A 17,492-nucleotide genomic window follows, 5' to 3' on the forward strand; every position below is an offset into this window, starting at 1 on the left:
GTGGAGTTTTTTAGTTTATTTTTTTGTTTGCATACTCCCACCAATGGTATCCTGTCACTGCTGTGTTGTGGTTGTTTACTTTGCTACACTAAACTTAGCAATAAACTCACTGAAAATAATGCAATAAGCATGTTTTTCAACACAATCTCAAAGTAGGCAAATGGAGTGAATTACTCGCCCACTGCTTTAAAACAGACATCTGTTGGCCATGATTTAAGTTGAACACACAATGCCAGACTTACAAACACCTGGCACATGAACAGGCTATTATCTGCCAAAATGCTGATTTGCCTTGCATCAGCTTCTTATGCAAATTATTTGATTTATTAATCTATTTACAAAATAATTTAAAATGTACTAAAATAACTACACACACACACACACACACACACACACACACACACACACACACACACACTATATATATATATATATATATATATATATATATATATATATATATATAAAAATTTATTTTATGAAGAAAATATTATTTATAAAAAAAATAATAATAATAAATAAATAACTAGTATAATAGCATGGTTTGGGAGAAAGGCCATAACATATTTATATGCTATAAGTTCATTTAAGGATATCTATTAAAAAAGCTTGTCTTAACATCAAACGAGTTGCTGTTAAACTTCAAAAACGCCATGTATAACTTCAACAAATTTGTCACACATATTGTGGTATTTCGTAAGAATATGTGTGGCACAGGTAATATCACTATTAAGTCTTTAATAGACTACAAATATACAGCAGGAGAATGCAGGGGAGGGCGGGGTCTCAAAATTAAAGATGAAAGATGCAACATAACACCAGCAGGAGTCACTCATACTTCATTAAATAAATAACAAACAGTTAATTCTGCCAAAATACCTAATAAATGAAACAGTTTTGATGTTATATTATTGATTGTTTATGTTGCTAAGGGTGTTGCTCAGTAATACACAGAACCGTTGGGTTAAGCGGTTATAGCTGTGCTGTATCGTGAATAAAACACAGCTGCCGACCAATCAGAATCAAGGAATGGAACGAATGGTTTTATAAATCAAAATATACAGTTTTTATGTAAGTTAAATTTCCCAGTAACTCCTCAAAATTTCTGGGATTGACCTCACAAACAACTATTATTATTATTTTTAATTTTTTTTTTTATTTTTTTTGGGGGGGGGGGGGGGGGGTGATTGTATAATTTTATTAACTGCAACTTGCATTTGGGCTTTCCTTTCTTCTTAAAAGGTGTGTTGCTTAGTCTCTAAAATAATAAGTAAATCCAACAAAAACCCTTCAAAATGCATTGTTTTTAAGGAAGTAGTCCAATACGTCCAAGCTATTTAATCTTATAATAATTCCAATGCTCTTACGACAGTACTAACCTTTTCAATTATTTTGCTCAAGTTAAAGTTTTCATTTTCTGTATTTTATATTCAATTGATGCTTCACTGTCATTATCAGTTTCGGTGCATGCAGAATATGCCCAGCTGCCATCTGAAATATAGTATGTAAGCGGTACCTATGTTTACATTTTAGATCAAACTCTTGTATATTAAAAGACAAGGAAATGTGATGAAGATTGACCCTAAGATGCACATTTTATTATTGTACAAATTGGTTAAACAATCAAGGTGTGGATTTGAATTTCTAACCTACAACCAACACTCCCATTAACAGCATGATAACAGTCTTGACTAATGTGATGTGGACATGATGCACTAGATGGAAGCATTGGACAGTGTGATGACTGGCAGGTGAACAGGTGTTTGGATGGGTGGAAAGAGTCTACAGTCCTCTGATCATCCAAATGCAGGACCTTTTTTTTTTTCAACAAAATGCATAACTTTTTGATAAAACAGGCAAAGAATGCAAACCTAGCACAGTTTATAAGAATTAGAAGTGCTATGAACAGTATGGAAATAGCTCAGAGAATGTTTGGTGTATTTTAGCTCTACAATGGGGTAGTGAAATTTCTAAGGTGTGGATCTGTGCATACTATAACAGCTTATACAATGCACAATTCATTGCAGTTCATAGGAGGATTCTATGATGTGTATGAGACCGACTGTTAGGTAGAGACGTACTGAAGGGGTTTGAGTGGTTAATATTCAATATCTACCCAAATAACAAATTTATGTTATAAAAACATTGTTGGAATATTGTTTTAAAATGTTTCTGAAATGTTGAAATGTCCAATTTTCTTGTTGTGAATGTAGTGTTATTTAAAGGTTACAAAAAATGTTTTTCACAACTTTTAAATAACATCAAATATAATTGTTCAGAGTTCAGAGAATGCTGATATCAGAACATTTTTTCTCAACATTATGAGAATGTATATCAAATATTAATAAGGTTATACAAACAATCCATAACTATTACTTTAAGAATGTTTTGTCCGAACATTTATCTAAATTAAAAAAAAAAAAACATTAGTGAATTTTGTGAGAATGTTCCCTGCTGGGTAACCTGATTATATTTTATCTGCAACAACATTGTGAACTATTATAAAGATACAAATAGCACAATAACAAACATATATGTTTGGCCATTAACTAGCTAACTAGCAAAAACATAAGCAGATCAACATTATACGTCTTCTCTCTTCAGTATACATAGAAGGAAAAATTGTTGAGTTGCATAAACTGAATTATTAAATTAAATTAAAAATGAAATGTTGAGTATGCATATGAGGATGTTAACTGTGACAAGATGTTAACTGTAACTGTTAAGGACAAATCATAGAAGCCCATTTAACAGACCAGTTATTTGATTTTACTGTGCACTAAAAGCATGGCAAGACTTTATCAGCAAAGGAGAATAGTGGGCAAAAACTGAAAGTGAATGATACTGATCATAAAACACTAAAAAGGATGTGTCCAAACAGAGAATTACTGCAGGAAAAGTGTGAGCAAATAAGTAATTCACCTTGAAGACCACAGAGAACTTCACCAAGCCAACATCAATGAAAGCTGCAATGGCTTAAATTTTAATCACAGACACGATTCTAACATGTGAAAAAGATGGTGTATTGATCATAAAAGCAACCTGGGGTGCGTTTCCCAAAACCATAGTTGCTAACTAAGTTAGCGACTTTGTTGGTTGCAATGCAATTTCCCATTGCCAATCAACTAAGTTGCTAACAGGTTAGCAACTATGGTTTTGGGAAATGCACCCCTGGACAGTCGGGGCACCGAGATGAATTATCAAACCAATGCTGGCAGTTTTGCAGAGAAGAAAGAGAAGTAGATCTCCCTCTCTATAATTATGCCAGACGATATTTTGAACGTCATTAGGGTCTAAAACAACACTAAAGCCAGCTTTTCATGTATGGACAAGAGGAAAAATAAATATATAAAAACACTGACACATTTTTCTGACACATACAGTATATTGCCAGAACATATCAGGTAAATGGCTGGGTGTGGTCCACTGGTTCTGACAGCACACGCAGCAGGAGATACTGACATTTAACTATCAAAAATAATGTGAATACATTGACATACCCTTGCGTTTAATTAAGATTAGCTCTGATAGTCTCCAGGGGATCTGGGAAAAATGTCAGCACCCAATTGCCTCTGAAGGGGGTCTCAGCAGCTGGCAAATGGTCTACAATGGCTGCTTCTGTAAACTAAATGATTCAATGACTTCACTGTACTTTGATGAATCATGGGCAGGTAAAGTCAGGTAACTACATCTGTCAGAAAGCCTGTCCAAAGAACTGAAGTGTAATAATTGTTTCCTGCATATCCCGTTATTTGTGATGCCCACCAGTACTAGATGACTAAATGCATTCATGCAATACACATGAGTACATAAATAATTTCCTCTGACTGAAATGTGGCGGGCTCTCAAACTCACTCAGAAACTCTGCGGTGTGGTTGGAGGAACAGGAGGTCCGCGGAACCATTCCCACAATGACTCCAACATCGAGGTGATTGAGAGGTGAACTCAGTGCTGCATCTACCAGAGAGATACCTTTTTAAAAGTTTTAACCCTTGGGCTCATGGGTATGAGTCCCTCACTTATGGAAACAAAATGATCTCTAAATCATACAGTCACTGCTGGAAAGGGTTTAAATATATGGAAGATTTATGAAAAACAAAGACTTTGCGGGACATGGAGGATTTTTTCTGAAGAAAAGTGGGCAGATTAGGTGTCCAAGACAATCAAGGGAGTCTTGAACTACACAAACAAAAGAGTAGCTGTACTGAGGATTTTTTCTGAAGAAAAGTGTGAGGTTTTTTTGTTTATGAGTGTTTTGGTTGTGTTTTGGGCTCGATGGCAATGAAAAAACATAAAAACTAATTGGATGCATTTTGTGTGAAATGTAGAATACCTTATATTACTTGATATACTGACTATCAGCACAGCTATGCCGAATCACAACCATAATCTGTCTTTTATTTATTAATTTATTTATTGCAATTTTCACTCCCATGGGAATAACTAATTTACAATACCTTATATTACTTGATATACTAACATGGGAATAACTAATCTGTTCTCACCACAAACATCTCTGAATCAGGAGTATCAAAAAAAGAACCACATGACTGGAAAACAGATCTTTAACAACTGGTTTCAAAGCGTTTAATTGCCTGACAATATTGCTTGACATCATCTTCTGCCCTCTCCTCAATCAGTAACCTGCTGTGAAGATTGAACTGGGAGAAGGCGGATCCCTTAAGCTGTTTTATCCCTCAGTTGGGGTTCAGCTTACTAATGGAGCTTAATTTCATGTGAATACTATGTGTGTGTCATTTTGCACACTTACACTAAAGTGTTATTGCCTACTCTGTACCTCCATTGACATCATAAAATATGCAAATTTATCCTAAGGAGGTCTATAATACCTAGTGGGAGATATACGTTAGCATTCACATTTGTTTCAATGGAAGCTGTTCTTTGAGTGCATGCAGCTGTGGAAGTATGTGACCTGCATGCTACCAGCTTTGCTTAAGGTGACTTTTCTTTTTGAGTCAATTACGTGAGCCATAAACATGTGACAAATTACTCTGGAATAGAAAACAATGTCCTAGAGAACTATGGCACAACAAGAAATACTCAACTAGCGACTATCCTGACATTTCTTGAGCTGTGATGTCAATGGTAGTGAACACGTACTGAAAAAAAAGTGTTAATTGCATGATTTTAGGAGATTTTTAGAATCCAAACATGACTGAAACATCTAAGATCATATAATTTGCAATTTATATGCTGCTACTTTTTAGTAGAAAAATTGTGTAGTTATTCTGCTATTCTACTCTAAACCACAGATCTTATTTTTCTAATGTAGCTATAATCAACATAAAACAGCACAATGCAAACAAAACACCTTCTACTACTGTACATACTCCAGGTAGTATCAACAGGTAAGAATTGATTTCTGTTTGTATCTTAATGTCTGACACATTATGATGGCTCACAACCCACCACAAAGCATGACGATAGTGGTTGGTTGATATACTATATGTGAATGCAACTTAGTGACTTTTTAAAAAAAATGTTTGGAAATTTTTATTTGTAAATGTGTGTGACCTGCCAATGAATATAAATATAGTCTCATCAAGTGCTCAAACTGTATTTAAAACAAAGATCGTAATTAGCAGGCTTCCATAACAAGTGTTCAGTAAGTGTTAATATCTTTGATTTCTGTGTCTAGCAGTCTTATTACAGTAATACAATCTAATTACAATCCTGAACTTGAAGTTCAGCCAAGGGCTAATGATTTTACACTTGGTTTAATTTGTCTGTGTTTTGCTTAATTGCAACATGCTTGGAGTGAAAAGTCACACAATACGAATGTAATTGGACACTTTTTGTATATATGTAATTAGAAACACTTAATGGAATTTGAGATTAATGTTACAATCTTAATTATTTAGATTATTCTAAACTAATAGTCTAGTGCAAAGGCCATCATTATTGAGATTTAAATTTTTAATGCTTAATATTTTATCAGTGCAAGTCATTAAATTTTATATAGTCTGTACTGTTTCTTTGATTTCTGAAATGGGATTACTTGATTTACATCCCATTACACCAGGTTTTTTTTTTTTTTTTTTTTTTTTTTTTTTTTTGGTCAGTAAATCAGAACACTAAAATGAATGAAATAGTCGGTAACATGGCTTTGATTCGCTCTTGACGCGCGCGGTGGGAACGGCGAGGGGCGTAAACTGCGCGCAAAGCATACGTTTACTCCGAACCTGTGTGAGACAGATGAAAAAGACAAGCTCGAAGTGAAGACCGTGAAGCTGTCGATGGGTAACCATCACTGCGACCCCAACATGACCCGTGAACACACGGTCAGTAACTGGACCGCCGTGCGGAGAGACGCAGGGTTCGCGGCTCCGGTGCTCGCGCTGCTCTCGGTCATGATGGTCATTCTGATTGCTGTGATTGTGTGTGGAAACGCATTGGTCATCGTCGCCTTCAAGATGGACAAGAGATTGCGCAGACAGAGCAATTATTTCCTACTAAACCTGGCCATCTCAGACTTCCTCGTTGGTAAAGTTCACATAAAAGTTTAAGAAATAGTCTTGTTTGAATGTGTGTGTGTGTGTGTGTGTGTGTGTGCGCGCGCGCGCGCGCGCGTGTGTGTGTGTGTAAATATATTGTAAAAATATAACTGATCTGTCTGAAATATTCGGAAACTTAAAACTGAATAAAATTAACCATTACTATCTTTTTAATTAGTAAGATTAGTGTCTTTAAATATTGAAACCGCTATCTTCAGCATTTGAGTAAAAAAAAAAAAATTTAAAAAAAAAAAAAAAAAAAAAAAAAATTCTCATGCATACGCTTAATTTAAAATTATTTGATTGTACAGTGTTCACTTTGAATAACAATATTTAGAATAATGTGTAAAAAAATACATATTACTTTCTCCAGAGCATTGAAAAAAAAAACAAAAAAAATAATCTTATAGTATTAAAGATTTAGAGGGTTTAGAGGGGAAAAAAGAGTCTGCTGTTGTCTGTTTAAACATCAGTAGTGATGCAAGTGAATGAATGTGAGATGAGTGCAGCTCTGCTTCCTTATTCATCACATCAGCTCATCAGTTCTTGTACTTGAATTCAGCCTCAGATTCAAGACCATGCACAAGTCTAACAAACACTTTCATTCTTGACACACTCAAGTAATAACTAAAGACTATTTTTCAGGCAAAATGTAAATGTATTTCAATGCAATCTGCTTGGTTTGAAAGTGATTTGTGTGTGAACTGTGCTTCATACATCTCTATGCTATTACAATAGACAACCGTTTTGACCATGTTAATTTGTTAATGTGACTGCATGAAATTGCAATCATTGTGTAACTGCAGCAACACGGTTGATATAGTCATCACTAACTGAATGGACAAATGGACAAAATGCTGTAACAACAGATATGAATAATGAAAATGATTTAGCTTGACCCTTCAGAATGACTGTAATATTGCTTTCTGATTGGTGTTTCCCACAGGTGTCTTCTGCATACCCGTGTATATGCCCTACATCTTAACAGGGAAATGGATGCTGGGTAAAGGACTTTGCAAGCTGTGGCTCGTCGTAGACTACCTTCTCTGCACTGCGTCCGTCTTCAACATCGTACTTATCAGCTATGACCGTTATCTTTCCGTTACAAATGCGGTGAGGCCTAATTTTATAAACAATATTTGAATATGACCCAAAATCTATAGTGGTGTATTGTGATTCAGCATTATTAACTCATGACAGCTGGCAGAAAGTTTTGTCCAGGTTGGTGATAAACAACAGCAACAAGCTATATTAATGTAAGCATAATTTACACATGGAGCCAATCTGCATTCATCTGCATGGAACCCCAAAGCAATTGATTTACCTACTTAATTACTTTTTCAAACAAGGGTAGTAAACTCTTTTATTATATGTTGCTATTTTTACATATTTGGGCAGATTTTTAAGTAGCTATGTTTAATATTAATGTATTGGGGGGACTGATCCTCACATAAAAACATTTTATATAAACAGGATGTTTGTGAACATTTTCTAGAGATCATGACAGCAGTAACTCATTGAATGGCACATATTCTGGCATGCAGTGTAATTGCACAGAATTTTGGCATGTAAAAGAACACCACAGGTGTTTGGATCACATCTCTTTTGACACTTTTGTGTTAACATTATCCTTTGTTTAAAGAATTGCATTGTCACTGATGCCAGCAGTGCACCTGTCCTACTTCCATTAACCTTTCTAATGGTAATGCAGGATTTTTTGTGAGGATATGCTTGCCTTCAAATCACTGTCACTCGGTTCCCAGCGGTAATGCTGGGATAAGTCTCAGGACAGGAGCGGGTGGCAGGACAATGGAGCCCCACTGGCAGCTCATGATAAGTCAAAGCTGATGCTGATTGTGACCCTGAACCCTGATTAAAAAATCAGATGTATAGGGAGCAGCATGCAAGCTCAATGGCTGGCAGATCACATGTCAGGAAGTGATCAGTTCACTCTATGCACCTCACTGGCTGACAGATGAACCATGCATGGTTGACACACGATTAAACCTCATTGGTTCTTGTGCATCAGAGTAGTCCTTCTGAGCTTCCTTATTTGTGTGCTGATCGGTGTTTGATTAAAGCCTTAATTAATTCTGTTCATCATGCAGTCGTGTGTCTTAAAATGGCTTAGATTAAACCACTCAATTTATACAGATTCATTTATAAAAGTTATCCATATGAATTGAGTGGTTTAATGAACTTTTGAAACTTGAAAATTTTGATTGCATAGATTTTCAACGGATGGATATTAAAAGGTAACACTATTTTAAGGACAAGTTCTTACTATTAACTAGTTTATTGCTTATTAGCATGCATATTACTAGCATATTGGCTGTTTATTAGTACTTATAAAGCACATATTAATGCCCTGTTCTGCATGACCATATTTAAGATCTCTTAATCCTACACCATACCTAAACTTAACTAATAAGCAGCAGATTAGGAGTTTACTGAGGCAAAAGTCATAGTTAACAGTTAGTTGTGAGAATTGGTCCCCAAACTAAAGTGTGAAACATTAATTAATATGAATATGGTGCTGCAAGATTTTTTCCATTGATTTATTAATGGAATGTGAAAAGTTGTCTCTAAAAGATAGGTGGAGGAAAATTGCTCAGTCAGCCAAAAATAAATAAACAGAAATAAAACAATTAACATACTAACATAACATGCACTGATGAATTGTGCACAATAAGACCAAGATGCTGTATTAAGAAAGCAGGTTTGATCTTTTGATCCATTACAGACAGCAAGCCAAATATATTTACCTTTATCCAAATATGCTTTTATCTCATGATCTCAAGGACAGTGGAGATCACAACAACACACCCACCCTCCTCACAAACTAAAGGAATTTTTTAAGTCATTTTTTAAAAATGATTTATTTTGAGATGTTTTGATTTTTGCTCATAACACAAAAGAACAAAAATAAGAAAGAAAAAAACAAAACAAAAAAAACACTATACTTAACCGAGCATAACCAAAATAGTGCTTGTGCACATAGTACTGTTACAAATTGCATGTAGGATTTACATATGTATTTTTCACAACTGTCCAAGGATTTAAATCACATTTATTTTTTTATTTGTTTGTTTGTTTATTATTGTTATTATTATTATTAGTGCATTTAATTGCATATTTAAGTGCACTATCCTGAGTATTTGTAGCTTTTTATTTGGTATTTTTTTTATCAAATGACTTGTAATGATTTGTGTTTTTCACAACTGTTGAAGTACTCAGATAACATGTATGTATTCATTATTATTATTATTATTATTATTAATTGTGCACTACCTTGAATATGTTTAACTCATTTTAATTAAAATATATATATAAATTAACACTATCCCTATAAGCTTCAAGTGTATTAGGCAGCAACAGATGTGAACAGGTGGGCTGTTTGTTGGTTTTTCTTTTATTTATTTATTTATTTTTGAACAAAAGGCATTTTTGAATGGATGTGGCATGAGACGATCTTCCCAACCCTACCTAAACTACCTTTACTGTGGGGTTAAATCTGTCTAACTAAAGAAACATCCTGAGATGCCCCGGGAACATGGATTTACAAAGCAGTGAATATTGTGGAATATTTACTTCAAAGGTTCCTCTGATGTTTGGTTAGACTCAGGTCAGAAAGTGTCCTTGAAAATGTCTTGTTTTTATTTTCCCAGACAAGCTCTTAACATCAGAGCAATGATACAAACATAAATCACAATACGTAACGTCTGCCTTTAATCTGCAAGACAGCCATGTTTGATCTCACAGACTGCGGCTTCAGCTTCAATCAAAGCCAGTGAAGGAAGAAAGATTCATGCTATCACTGGCAGCACTATGGCAGCGCACACATACTCAGATATGTGCATACCAGCAAAAGATAGTCTTCATTCCCTATTGTGCATATTCTGTATACAGTTCAGTGGAGCAATGCCACACTTTGTTGTCTTAAAATTAATTATTATTAATTATTATGATTTAGTAAGGTGACCTCTTTGATGCAGAACACAATAAAATTTAGCATGAAATGTAATACATCAAAATAGCTTTGAAGTGGAAAAGTAAACTATAGTGAATAACTGTGTAGGATAAACTACTACTCCTGATGATCTGACGCTTCATTCACAGCACTTATTCAAATTAAGTAAAATATAAGAAACCATTCCCACCACTAGTCTCTATGATCCATCCATTTCTAAACCTCTTTTCCTGTAGGGTCACAGGGACACTAGAGCCTGTCCCAAACCAGAAAATTGACTACCGCAAACCTTAGTAGCATTGCATAATTCATTTAAATACTCTCCTCCTCCTGTGCATTTTGTGTCTGAAAGGGAAACTCCTACAAATGCATATGCAGTAAGCTCAACAGCAAAAAATAACTGATGGAGGATCTTTTTCTCCTATCTTTTTTAACTGATGATGCACGATGAGATCACCAGATCGTGGAATTGGCCATTCTCGGCCCGCCTCTTCATCCCCGCTTCTGATTATTACGGCAATGTGGCGAGGATGGGAGAGCATGGTTACAGAGCGATGCCACGGGTGGAACAGACGCCTGCGAGCTATCTGTCCCCTGGGGCTGCATCGTCTCTGAAGTCTCCGGTGCTACCCTCCAAGCCGCTCAGAACAACTTCGGCTTTGGTGGGCAAAGGGTACGTGGCAGCGGGTCAGGCTGGTGCGTGTCTGCACACAATGGCTGTGTTACAGGCATACTAATTCGATCTGCTGAAAGAGCTTGACGAGGGAGAGGAGATCAAGTCTGATAACATCTCAGAGCTAAGGCGGACCACTGATCTCTCCCTGCGCCACCAAAGTCCGCGGAGAGGCACTTATGGCTGACCCTGTCCAACATGAAAGAAAGGGTCAGGGTCTGCCTTATGGACGCCCCTCTGCTGCCTTCTGGCCTATTCGACGACGCCATCAACTCGGTCATCGACAGGTACCAGGAGGCATGTAAGCAAACGGCGGCATTCCAAAAGTTCCTCCCTCGTCGCTCTCATGGGGCATCTGGGCAGGAGATGCCCCCTCGGCATACCAGCTCCTCCTACCGCGAGGCTCAAAAACAGAGCTCTGGGCTGTGTCGTGGGGCATCTGGGCAGGATCTTAGGGCAGTTATCGAAGCTAAGAAGTCCTCGGCCAAGAAGTCCTAACTTAAGGAGGTCAGGACTTCAGAGGGTGGCCCCTACTGGGGTAGAGCAGCATACACTGCATCACATGGTGCCCGTCTCACCTCAGTGCACTCAGGAAGTTGGCCTGCCGAACCCTGCCAGAGCTCCAGGGCACAGCGGCTTCCAGCAGGCGCTGCTCTCAATTTCTTCCGCCCGCGAGCGTAACAGAGCTGAGAGGCTCGCTACCCTTCGGGGGTCTCTAAAACAGTTAGATCCGTTGCCCCCTGCCGGTGCTCCACTTCAGGGCACCGATCTAGCTGCCTCAATAACACCAGAGGTCAGGACTGATAGTAGATTATTTAGCAGCATGGAAACTACTGCCAAATGTCTCTCAATGGGTCCTGCACATGGTAGAAAAAGGCTATCGCATTCAGTTCGGCTCTCCAACACCGAGATTCAATGGGGTTGGTCTGACCCGAGCAGGCCCTGGTTATGGAACAGGAAGTGAATACCCTATTAAGGAAGGAGGCCATCGAGGTGGTCCCTCCTCACAAGAGGGAATCCGGGTTTTACAGCCGTTATTTCATAGTTCCAAAGAAGGATAGTGGGTTGCATTCGATCATAGATCTGCGTCAGCTGAACCACTCAGTCATATGACTGAAGTTCAAGATGCTCACCATCAAGCATGTTGTATCTCAAATCAGGTCCGAGGACTGGTTTGTCACGATAGATCTCAAAGACGCATACTTCCATGTCTCCATCCTTTCCCAAACACAAGAAGTTTCTGAGGTTTGCTTTTGGGAGCGAAGCATACTGTACCAATATCGAGTACTTTTGTTCGGCCTTGCACTCTCACCCCGCATGTTTATGAAGTGTGTGGATGCTGCTCTGGCTCCATTGCAACTCCAGGGCATCCGAATACTAAATTATATCGATGATTGGTTGATTTTAGCTCAATCAGAGCAGATGGCAGTTCGAAATTGAGATGTCATTCTTGCCCACATGGGGGAGCTGGGTTTGAGACTGAACGCCAAGAAAAGTGTGCTTTCTCCATTACAGAGGACCACTTATCTAGGCATGGTGTGGGATTTGACCACGATGCAGGCACATCTGTCCCCTGATCGTATCGAGCCAATCCTCACGTCAGTCAAGAGAGTCAGAGAAGGCCAGTCACTCACTGTCAAGCAGTTTGAGAGATTGCTGGGTCTAATGGCAGCTGTGTCCAACGTGATAACTTTTGGCCTGCTGTACATGAGACCCCTACAGTGGTGGCTCAAGACCAAGGGATTTTCCCCGAGGGGGAATCCACTTCGAAATACCAAGGTCATGCGGTGATGCCTCCTTGCCTTAGACATGTGGAAGAAACCTTGTTTCTTGAATCAGGGCCTGGTGCTGGGAGCTCCTTGTCGCCGTGTAACACTAGCGACGGACGTGTCCCTCACCAGCTGGTGTGCGGTCATGAGTGGCCACACTGCCCGCGGTCTATGGAGTGGTTGCCATCTGACATGGCATATCAACTGTCTGGAGATGCTGGCCGTGTATCGACCATTGAAACACTTACTCCCAGACCTAAGAGGTCACCATGTGTTGGTGCGCACCGACAAAAACATCAGTCTGCGTTCGCGACCCTTGTACAAGCTGGCGCACTAGATCCTTGTGTGGTCCCAGGACAAACTCCTCTCACTCAGAGCAGTATACATTCCTGGACATCTCAATGGGGGAGCAGTCATCCTGTTGAGACAGGGGCCGAGGCCTGGGGAATGGATATGGAGAATATTTGGCCAGGCTCAGGTGGACCTCTTAGCAACTCAAGAGACATCACAATGTCCCCTCTGGTTCTCTCTAGTTCATCCAGCTCCACTACCATGTCCCCCTCGGTGGTAAGTCAGTGTGCAGACACCAGCTAGTGACAAGTTTCCTCCGCAGTGTGCTGAGGCTGAGGCCTCCAGTATGGTCCTGTGTTCCCCCCGGGACTTGGTTGTGGTGTCAGAGGCTCTCTGTAAAGCTCCATTTGAGCCGATTAAGGAGATATCAGATCATCATCTGATTATAAAGACTGCCTTCCTGTTGGTGATTACGTCTCTAAAGAGAGTTGGAGACCTTCAGGCCCTCTCAGTGGCCCCTACTCATCTCGACTTTGCACCCGGCATGGCCAAAGCATTTCTATACCCTTGACCAGGTTATGTTCCAAAGGTTCCCTCTGTCACACCACAACTGATAGTACTGCAGGCCTTCTGTCCTCCTCCCTTCCGGGAGCCCGACCAGAAGAAGCTTAATTGTATGTGTCCAGTTCGAGCAACTGCTTGTGTGCTATTGTCCTCCCAAAAGGGGTCTTCCTGCAACTAAGCAGACCCTTAGCAAGTGGATAGTTGAGGGGAGTCGATGGGAGTCAGGGCTCACTCCACACGGGGTATGGCGGCCTCCAAGGCCTTCTTAGCAGGCGTATCGATGCAGGACATCTGCAACGCTGCGGGATGGTCCATGCCCTCCACCTTTGTGAGGTTCTACGACCTTGATATGCGAGCCACTCTGGACTCTTCTGTTGTTTTGCTTTAGCTGTGCTCTTCGGATACACACTAGGCAGGGACGTGGAAGTCTAGTGGCGTGAGCACCTCGTTCCCCATAGCGTTCGATGCAGCTCGAGTTCCTGAAGAGGAACGTCTCAGGTTACGGATGTAACCATGGATCCTCGAGGGAACGAGACGCTGTGTCTCGAAGCCATACTCCCAGCACCCCTGCCAATGCTTGCTTCTCTCCTCGAAGCTGATGCCAGCTGCACAGCACTTACTTTTATAGCTTCCTGGTCGCTTACGTAACCCCGCCCGTGACGTCACGCCCTTCCATTGGACAAATTGCACATGATATTCAGAGTCGCTCACGCTGAAGGTGTTCCCCATAGCATTCGACGCAGCATCTCGTTCCCTCGAGGAACCATGGTTACATATATAACCTGAGATATTTTACTACAGCAACCATAGTTAAAATTAAGTACTGTTAAAACCACACTAAGCAAATTTTACCAGTACAGTAACCATATTTAAACCATGATGTTTGTAGTAAAACCATGGTAATAATAATAAAAAAAACCTCTAGTTTTACTTGTGTGACAAATTCAGCTTTGCATCACATTAAAAATTGAATTAAATAGAATTTATTTATGCAAATAAAAAACAACTATTTTAAATTATACTATTGTTACAATGTTACTTGTTTTTTCATGTATTTTTGATCAAATGAATGCTGTTTTGGGGGAGCATAAGAGACTTATTTCAAAAATATGAAAAAAATTAACAAAACAGTTTGGACAATGCGTTGGAATAATTCTTAAAATATAGAGAAGCAGCGGTTGTCTTCTGTTTTCTGGCATTGTTGCTTTTGTCCTAAAAGAAAATGAAATGTGTCAATACATGAACTAATTAAAGAAAGAAAGAAATATTGATTGATTGAAAATTATTGACAGCTGTAGTTTACTTTTATCAGTTATCCGAGGCTGTGTATTTATTACCCAAGGAACTGATTTACAGCATTCTAGGACTAATATAACCATAATAATGGATGTCTCTGACTGTGAATCTTTGGCTCAGAATGAATGTGATGTTATAATGATGCATGCATCTCTGTATTTATTACAAATGTATTGATTTTTTTTCTGTCAAATGAATGCATTTTTTTTACAATGTGTTCTTTCCTGATCTTAGGTATCATATCGTGCCAAGCAAGGAATGACCCACTTTGCCATGGTGAAGATAGCAGTGGTTTGGATTCTGGCCTTCCTCCTCTACGGACCGGCCATATTATTCTGGGCGCAGCTGACAGGAAAGAGCCACGTGCCGGATGAGGAGTGCTTCGCTGAGTTCTACTACACCTGGCACTTCCTGCTTTCTGCTTCGGCAGTCGAGTTTTTCTCGCCGTTTTTATCCGTGGCTTTCTTCAACATCAGCATCTACCTCAACATCCGTCAGAGGAGACTCGGCAGCAAGAAAGAATCCAGTTCTCCAAAGTGCGAGGATGCTGCAAATCTGTACGGAGAGAAAACACGCATGAGCGTTCGAATCTGCTGGAACTCGATGCTCAAGAAGAAAAGAGCAGCAGACGGAGAGAAGCGCTCGGAGAGCGGCAGTCTGTCAATGCGGTGCGTCCAGCGCTCACGTCTAAGGCAGGACAAGAAGATTGCTAAGTCTCTGGCCATAATCGTGTGTGTTTTTGCAGTGTGCTGGGCGCCGTACACTCTGTTAATGATTGTGCGAGCGGCGTGCAGAGGAGACTGCGTGTCGCATCACTGGTATGAAGTGACGTTCTGGTTGCTGTGGCTGAACTCAGCGATTAACCCCTTCCTGTACCCGCTGTGCCACAGCAGCTTCCGAAGGGCCTTCTTCAAGATCCTGTGCCCACGACAGAGGTCCACCACACCGCTGACAGTGCATTCATCCAGCACATACAGATAGTCTGGTTGATCAGAGGACAACACACATGTACTGAAATAGTGTGTACAAAGAGGATTTAACTGCCTATGTATGTAAAGGAATATTCCGGGTTCAATACAAGTCTGTCGACTGCATTTGTGGCTTAAATTTGTGTTTACATAACACTGATTTCAACTTAAAATGGAAAACATTAAAGGGTTACTCCACCCCAAAATGAAAATTTTGTCATTAATCACTTACCCCCATGCCGTTCCAACCCCGTAAAAGCTTTGTTCATCTTCGGAACACAGTTTAAGATATTTTGGATGAAAACCAGGAGGCTTGGGACTGTCCCATAGACTTCCAAATAAATAACAGTGTCAAGGTCCAGGAAAGTTTGAAAGACATCGCCAGAATACTCCATCTGCCATCAGACATGCAATCTGGGTTATATGACGTGAGGGGAACACTTTTTATTAGCGAAGAAAACAAAAATAATGACTTTATTCAATAATTCCTTTGTCAACAGTCTCCTCTGTGTCTCTCGCTATCACTGTTTGCTGTGTATGCTCTTCTGTATCATCCGCGCCACTAGTATGCGCTGTTTTCTTTCAAATCATTGCTAAATACACATAGAAACAGCACATCCTTGTGGTGCAGATGATACAGAAGAGCTTACGTAGCATATGGTCATATGGAGAAACACAAAGGAGACTGTTGACAAAGGAATTGTTGAATAAAGTCATTATTTTCGTTTTCTTTGCTTACAAAAAGTCTTCCCGTTGCTTCATATAACCCAGAGAGATGACTGGATCCTGGGGCAAGCTGGAGCCGTGTTATTACAGTGTACAGTATAAATAGGTTTTGTTCCTGGTGTCACATGTGCCAAGAACTTATACTTAAATTAGCACTGATGCTTTTAGAATTTTAATTATGGAAGTTACATATCATAATTTCAAGTATTGCATTCATGAAAAACCTCATATTGTACCTCAAATTCCACAACAACTTGTAATAAGCTGTAAAAAAATAATTGTCTTAATCAGTATTTTTGTCTTGTTTCACATTAGAAATGTGATTTAAAGATAAATACTATATATATATATATATATTGTAAAAAAATAAGTGTCTTAATCAGTATTTTTGTCTTGTTTCACATTAGAAATGTGATTTAAAGATAAATACTATATATATATATATATATAGTTTTAACCCTCATAGTATCATGGAGCAACATGAAAATATGTCTTTATTAATCAACTATCATAGTTTGTGAGGTAATAAAATTTTATGTGACAATGAATTATATATACATATATAGGCAGATATGTGCTATAGACTGAATCAACACAAGGTATAACATAGGTTCGATACGATCTTGAATTTTTATTCCTAGTAGAACATCTTTGATACAGCTTTAAGTGGTGTATAAGATGTTGGTTTAATCACGCTAAGTGCTCTTTAATAAGTGGTTC

General features: G+C 39.0%; 1 protein-coding gene across 1 annotated transcript; it reads left to right on the top strand.

The window, feature by feature from the left end:
• Nucleotides 1–6,235: 6,235 nt before the first annotated feature.
• Nucleotides 6,236–16,276, top strand: LOC109107143 (histamine H3 receptor-like). The gene is made up of 3 exons (XM_019120414.2): nucleotides 6,236–6,504; nucleotides 7,462–7,628; nucleotides 15,313–16,276. The coding sequence occupies exons 1-3, from the start codon at nucleotides 6,258–6,260 to the stop codon at nucleotides 16,057–16,059; spliced, it is 1,161 nt and encodes a 386-aa protein (XP_018975959.1). The 5' UTR covers nucleotides 6,236–6,257; the 3' UTR covers nucleotides 16,060–16,276.
• Nucleotides 16,277–17,492: the final 1,216 nt, after the last annotated feature.

The sequence above is a fragment of the Cyprinus carpio genome, chromosome A2 (assembly GCF_018340385.1).
Source record: "Cyprinus carpio isolate SPL01 chromosome A2, ASM1834038v1, whole genome shotgun sequence".
Lineage (NCBI taxonomy): Eukaryota > Metazoa > Chordata > Actinopteri > Cypriniformes > Cyprinidae > Cyprinus > Cyprinus carpio.

Excerpts from the sequence above, each read along its gene's own strand:
- LOC109107143 (XM_019120414.2), top strand. The coding sequence starts at position 6,258 with ATGGGTAACCATCACTGCGACCCCAACATGACCCGTGAACACACGGTC. Across the intron at positions 6,505-7,461 it reads CATCTCAGACTTCCTCGTTG|GTGTCTTCTGCATACCCGTG; the intron begins GTAAAGTTCACA and ends TGTTTCCCACAG. Across the intron at positions 7,629-15,312 it reads ATCTTTCCGTTACAAATGCG|GTATCATATCGTGCCAAGCA; the intron begins GTGAGGCCTAAT and ends TCCTGATCTTAG.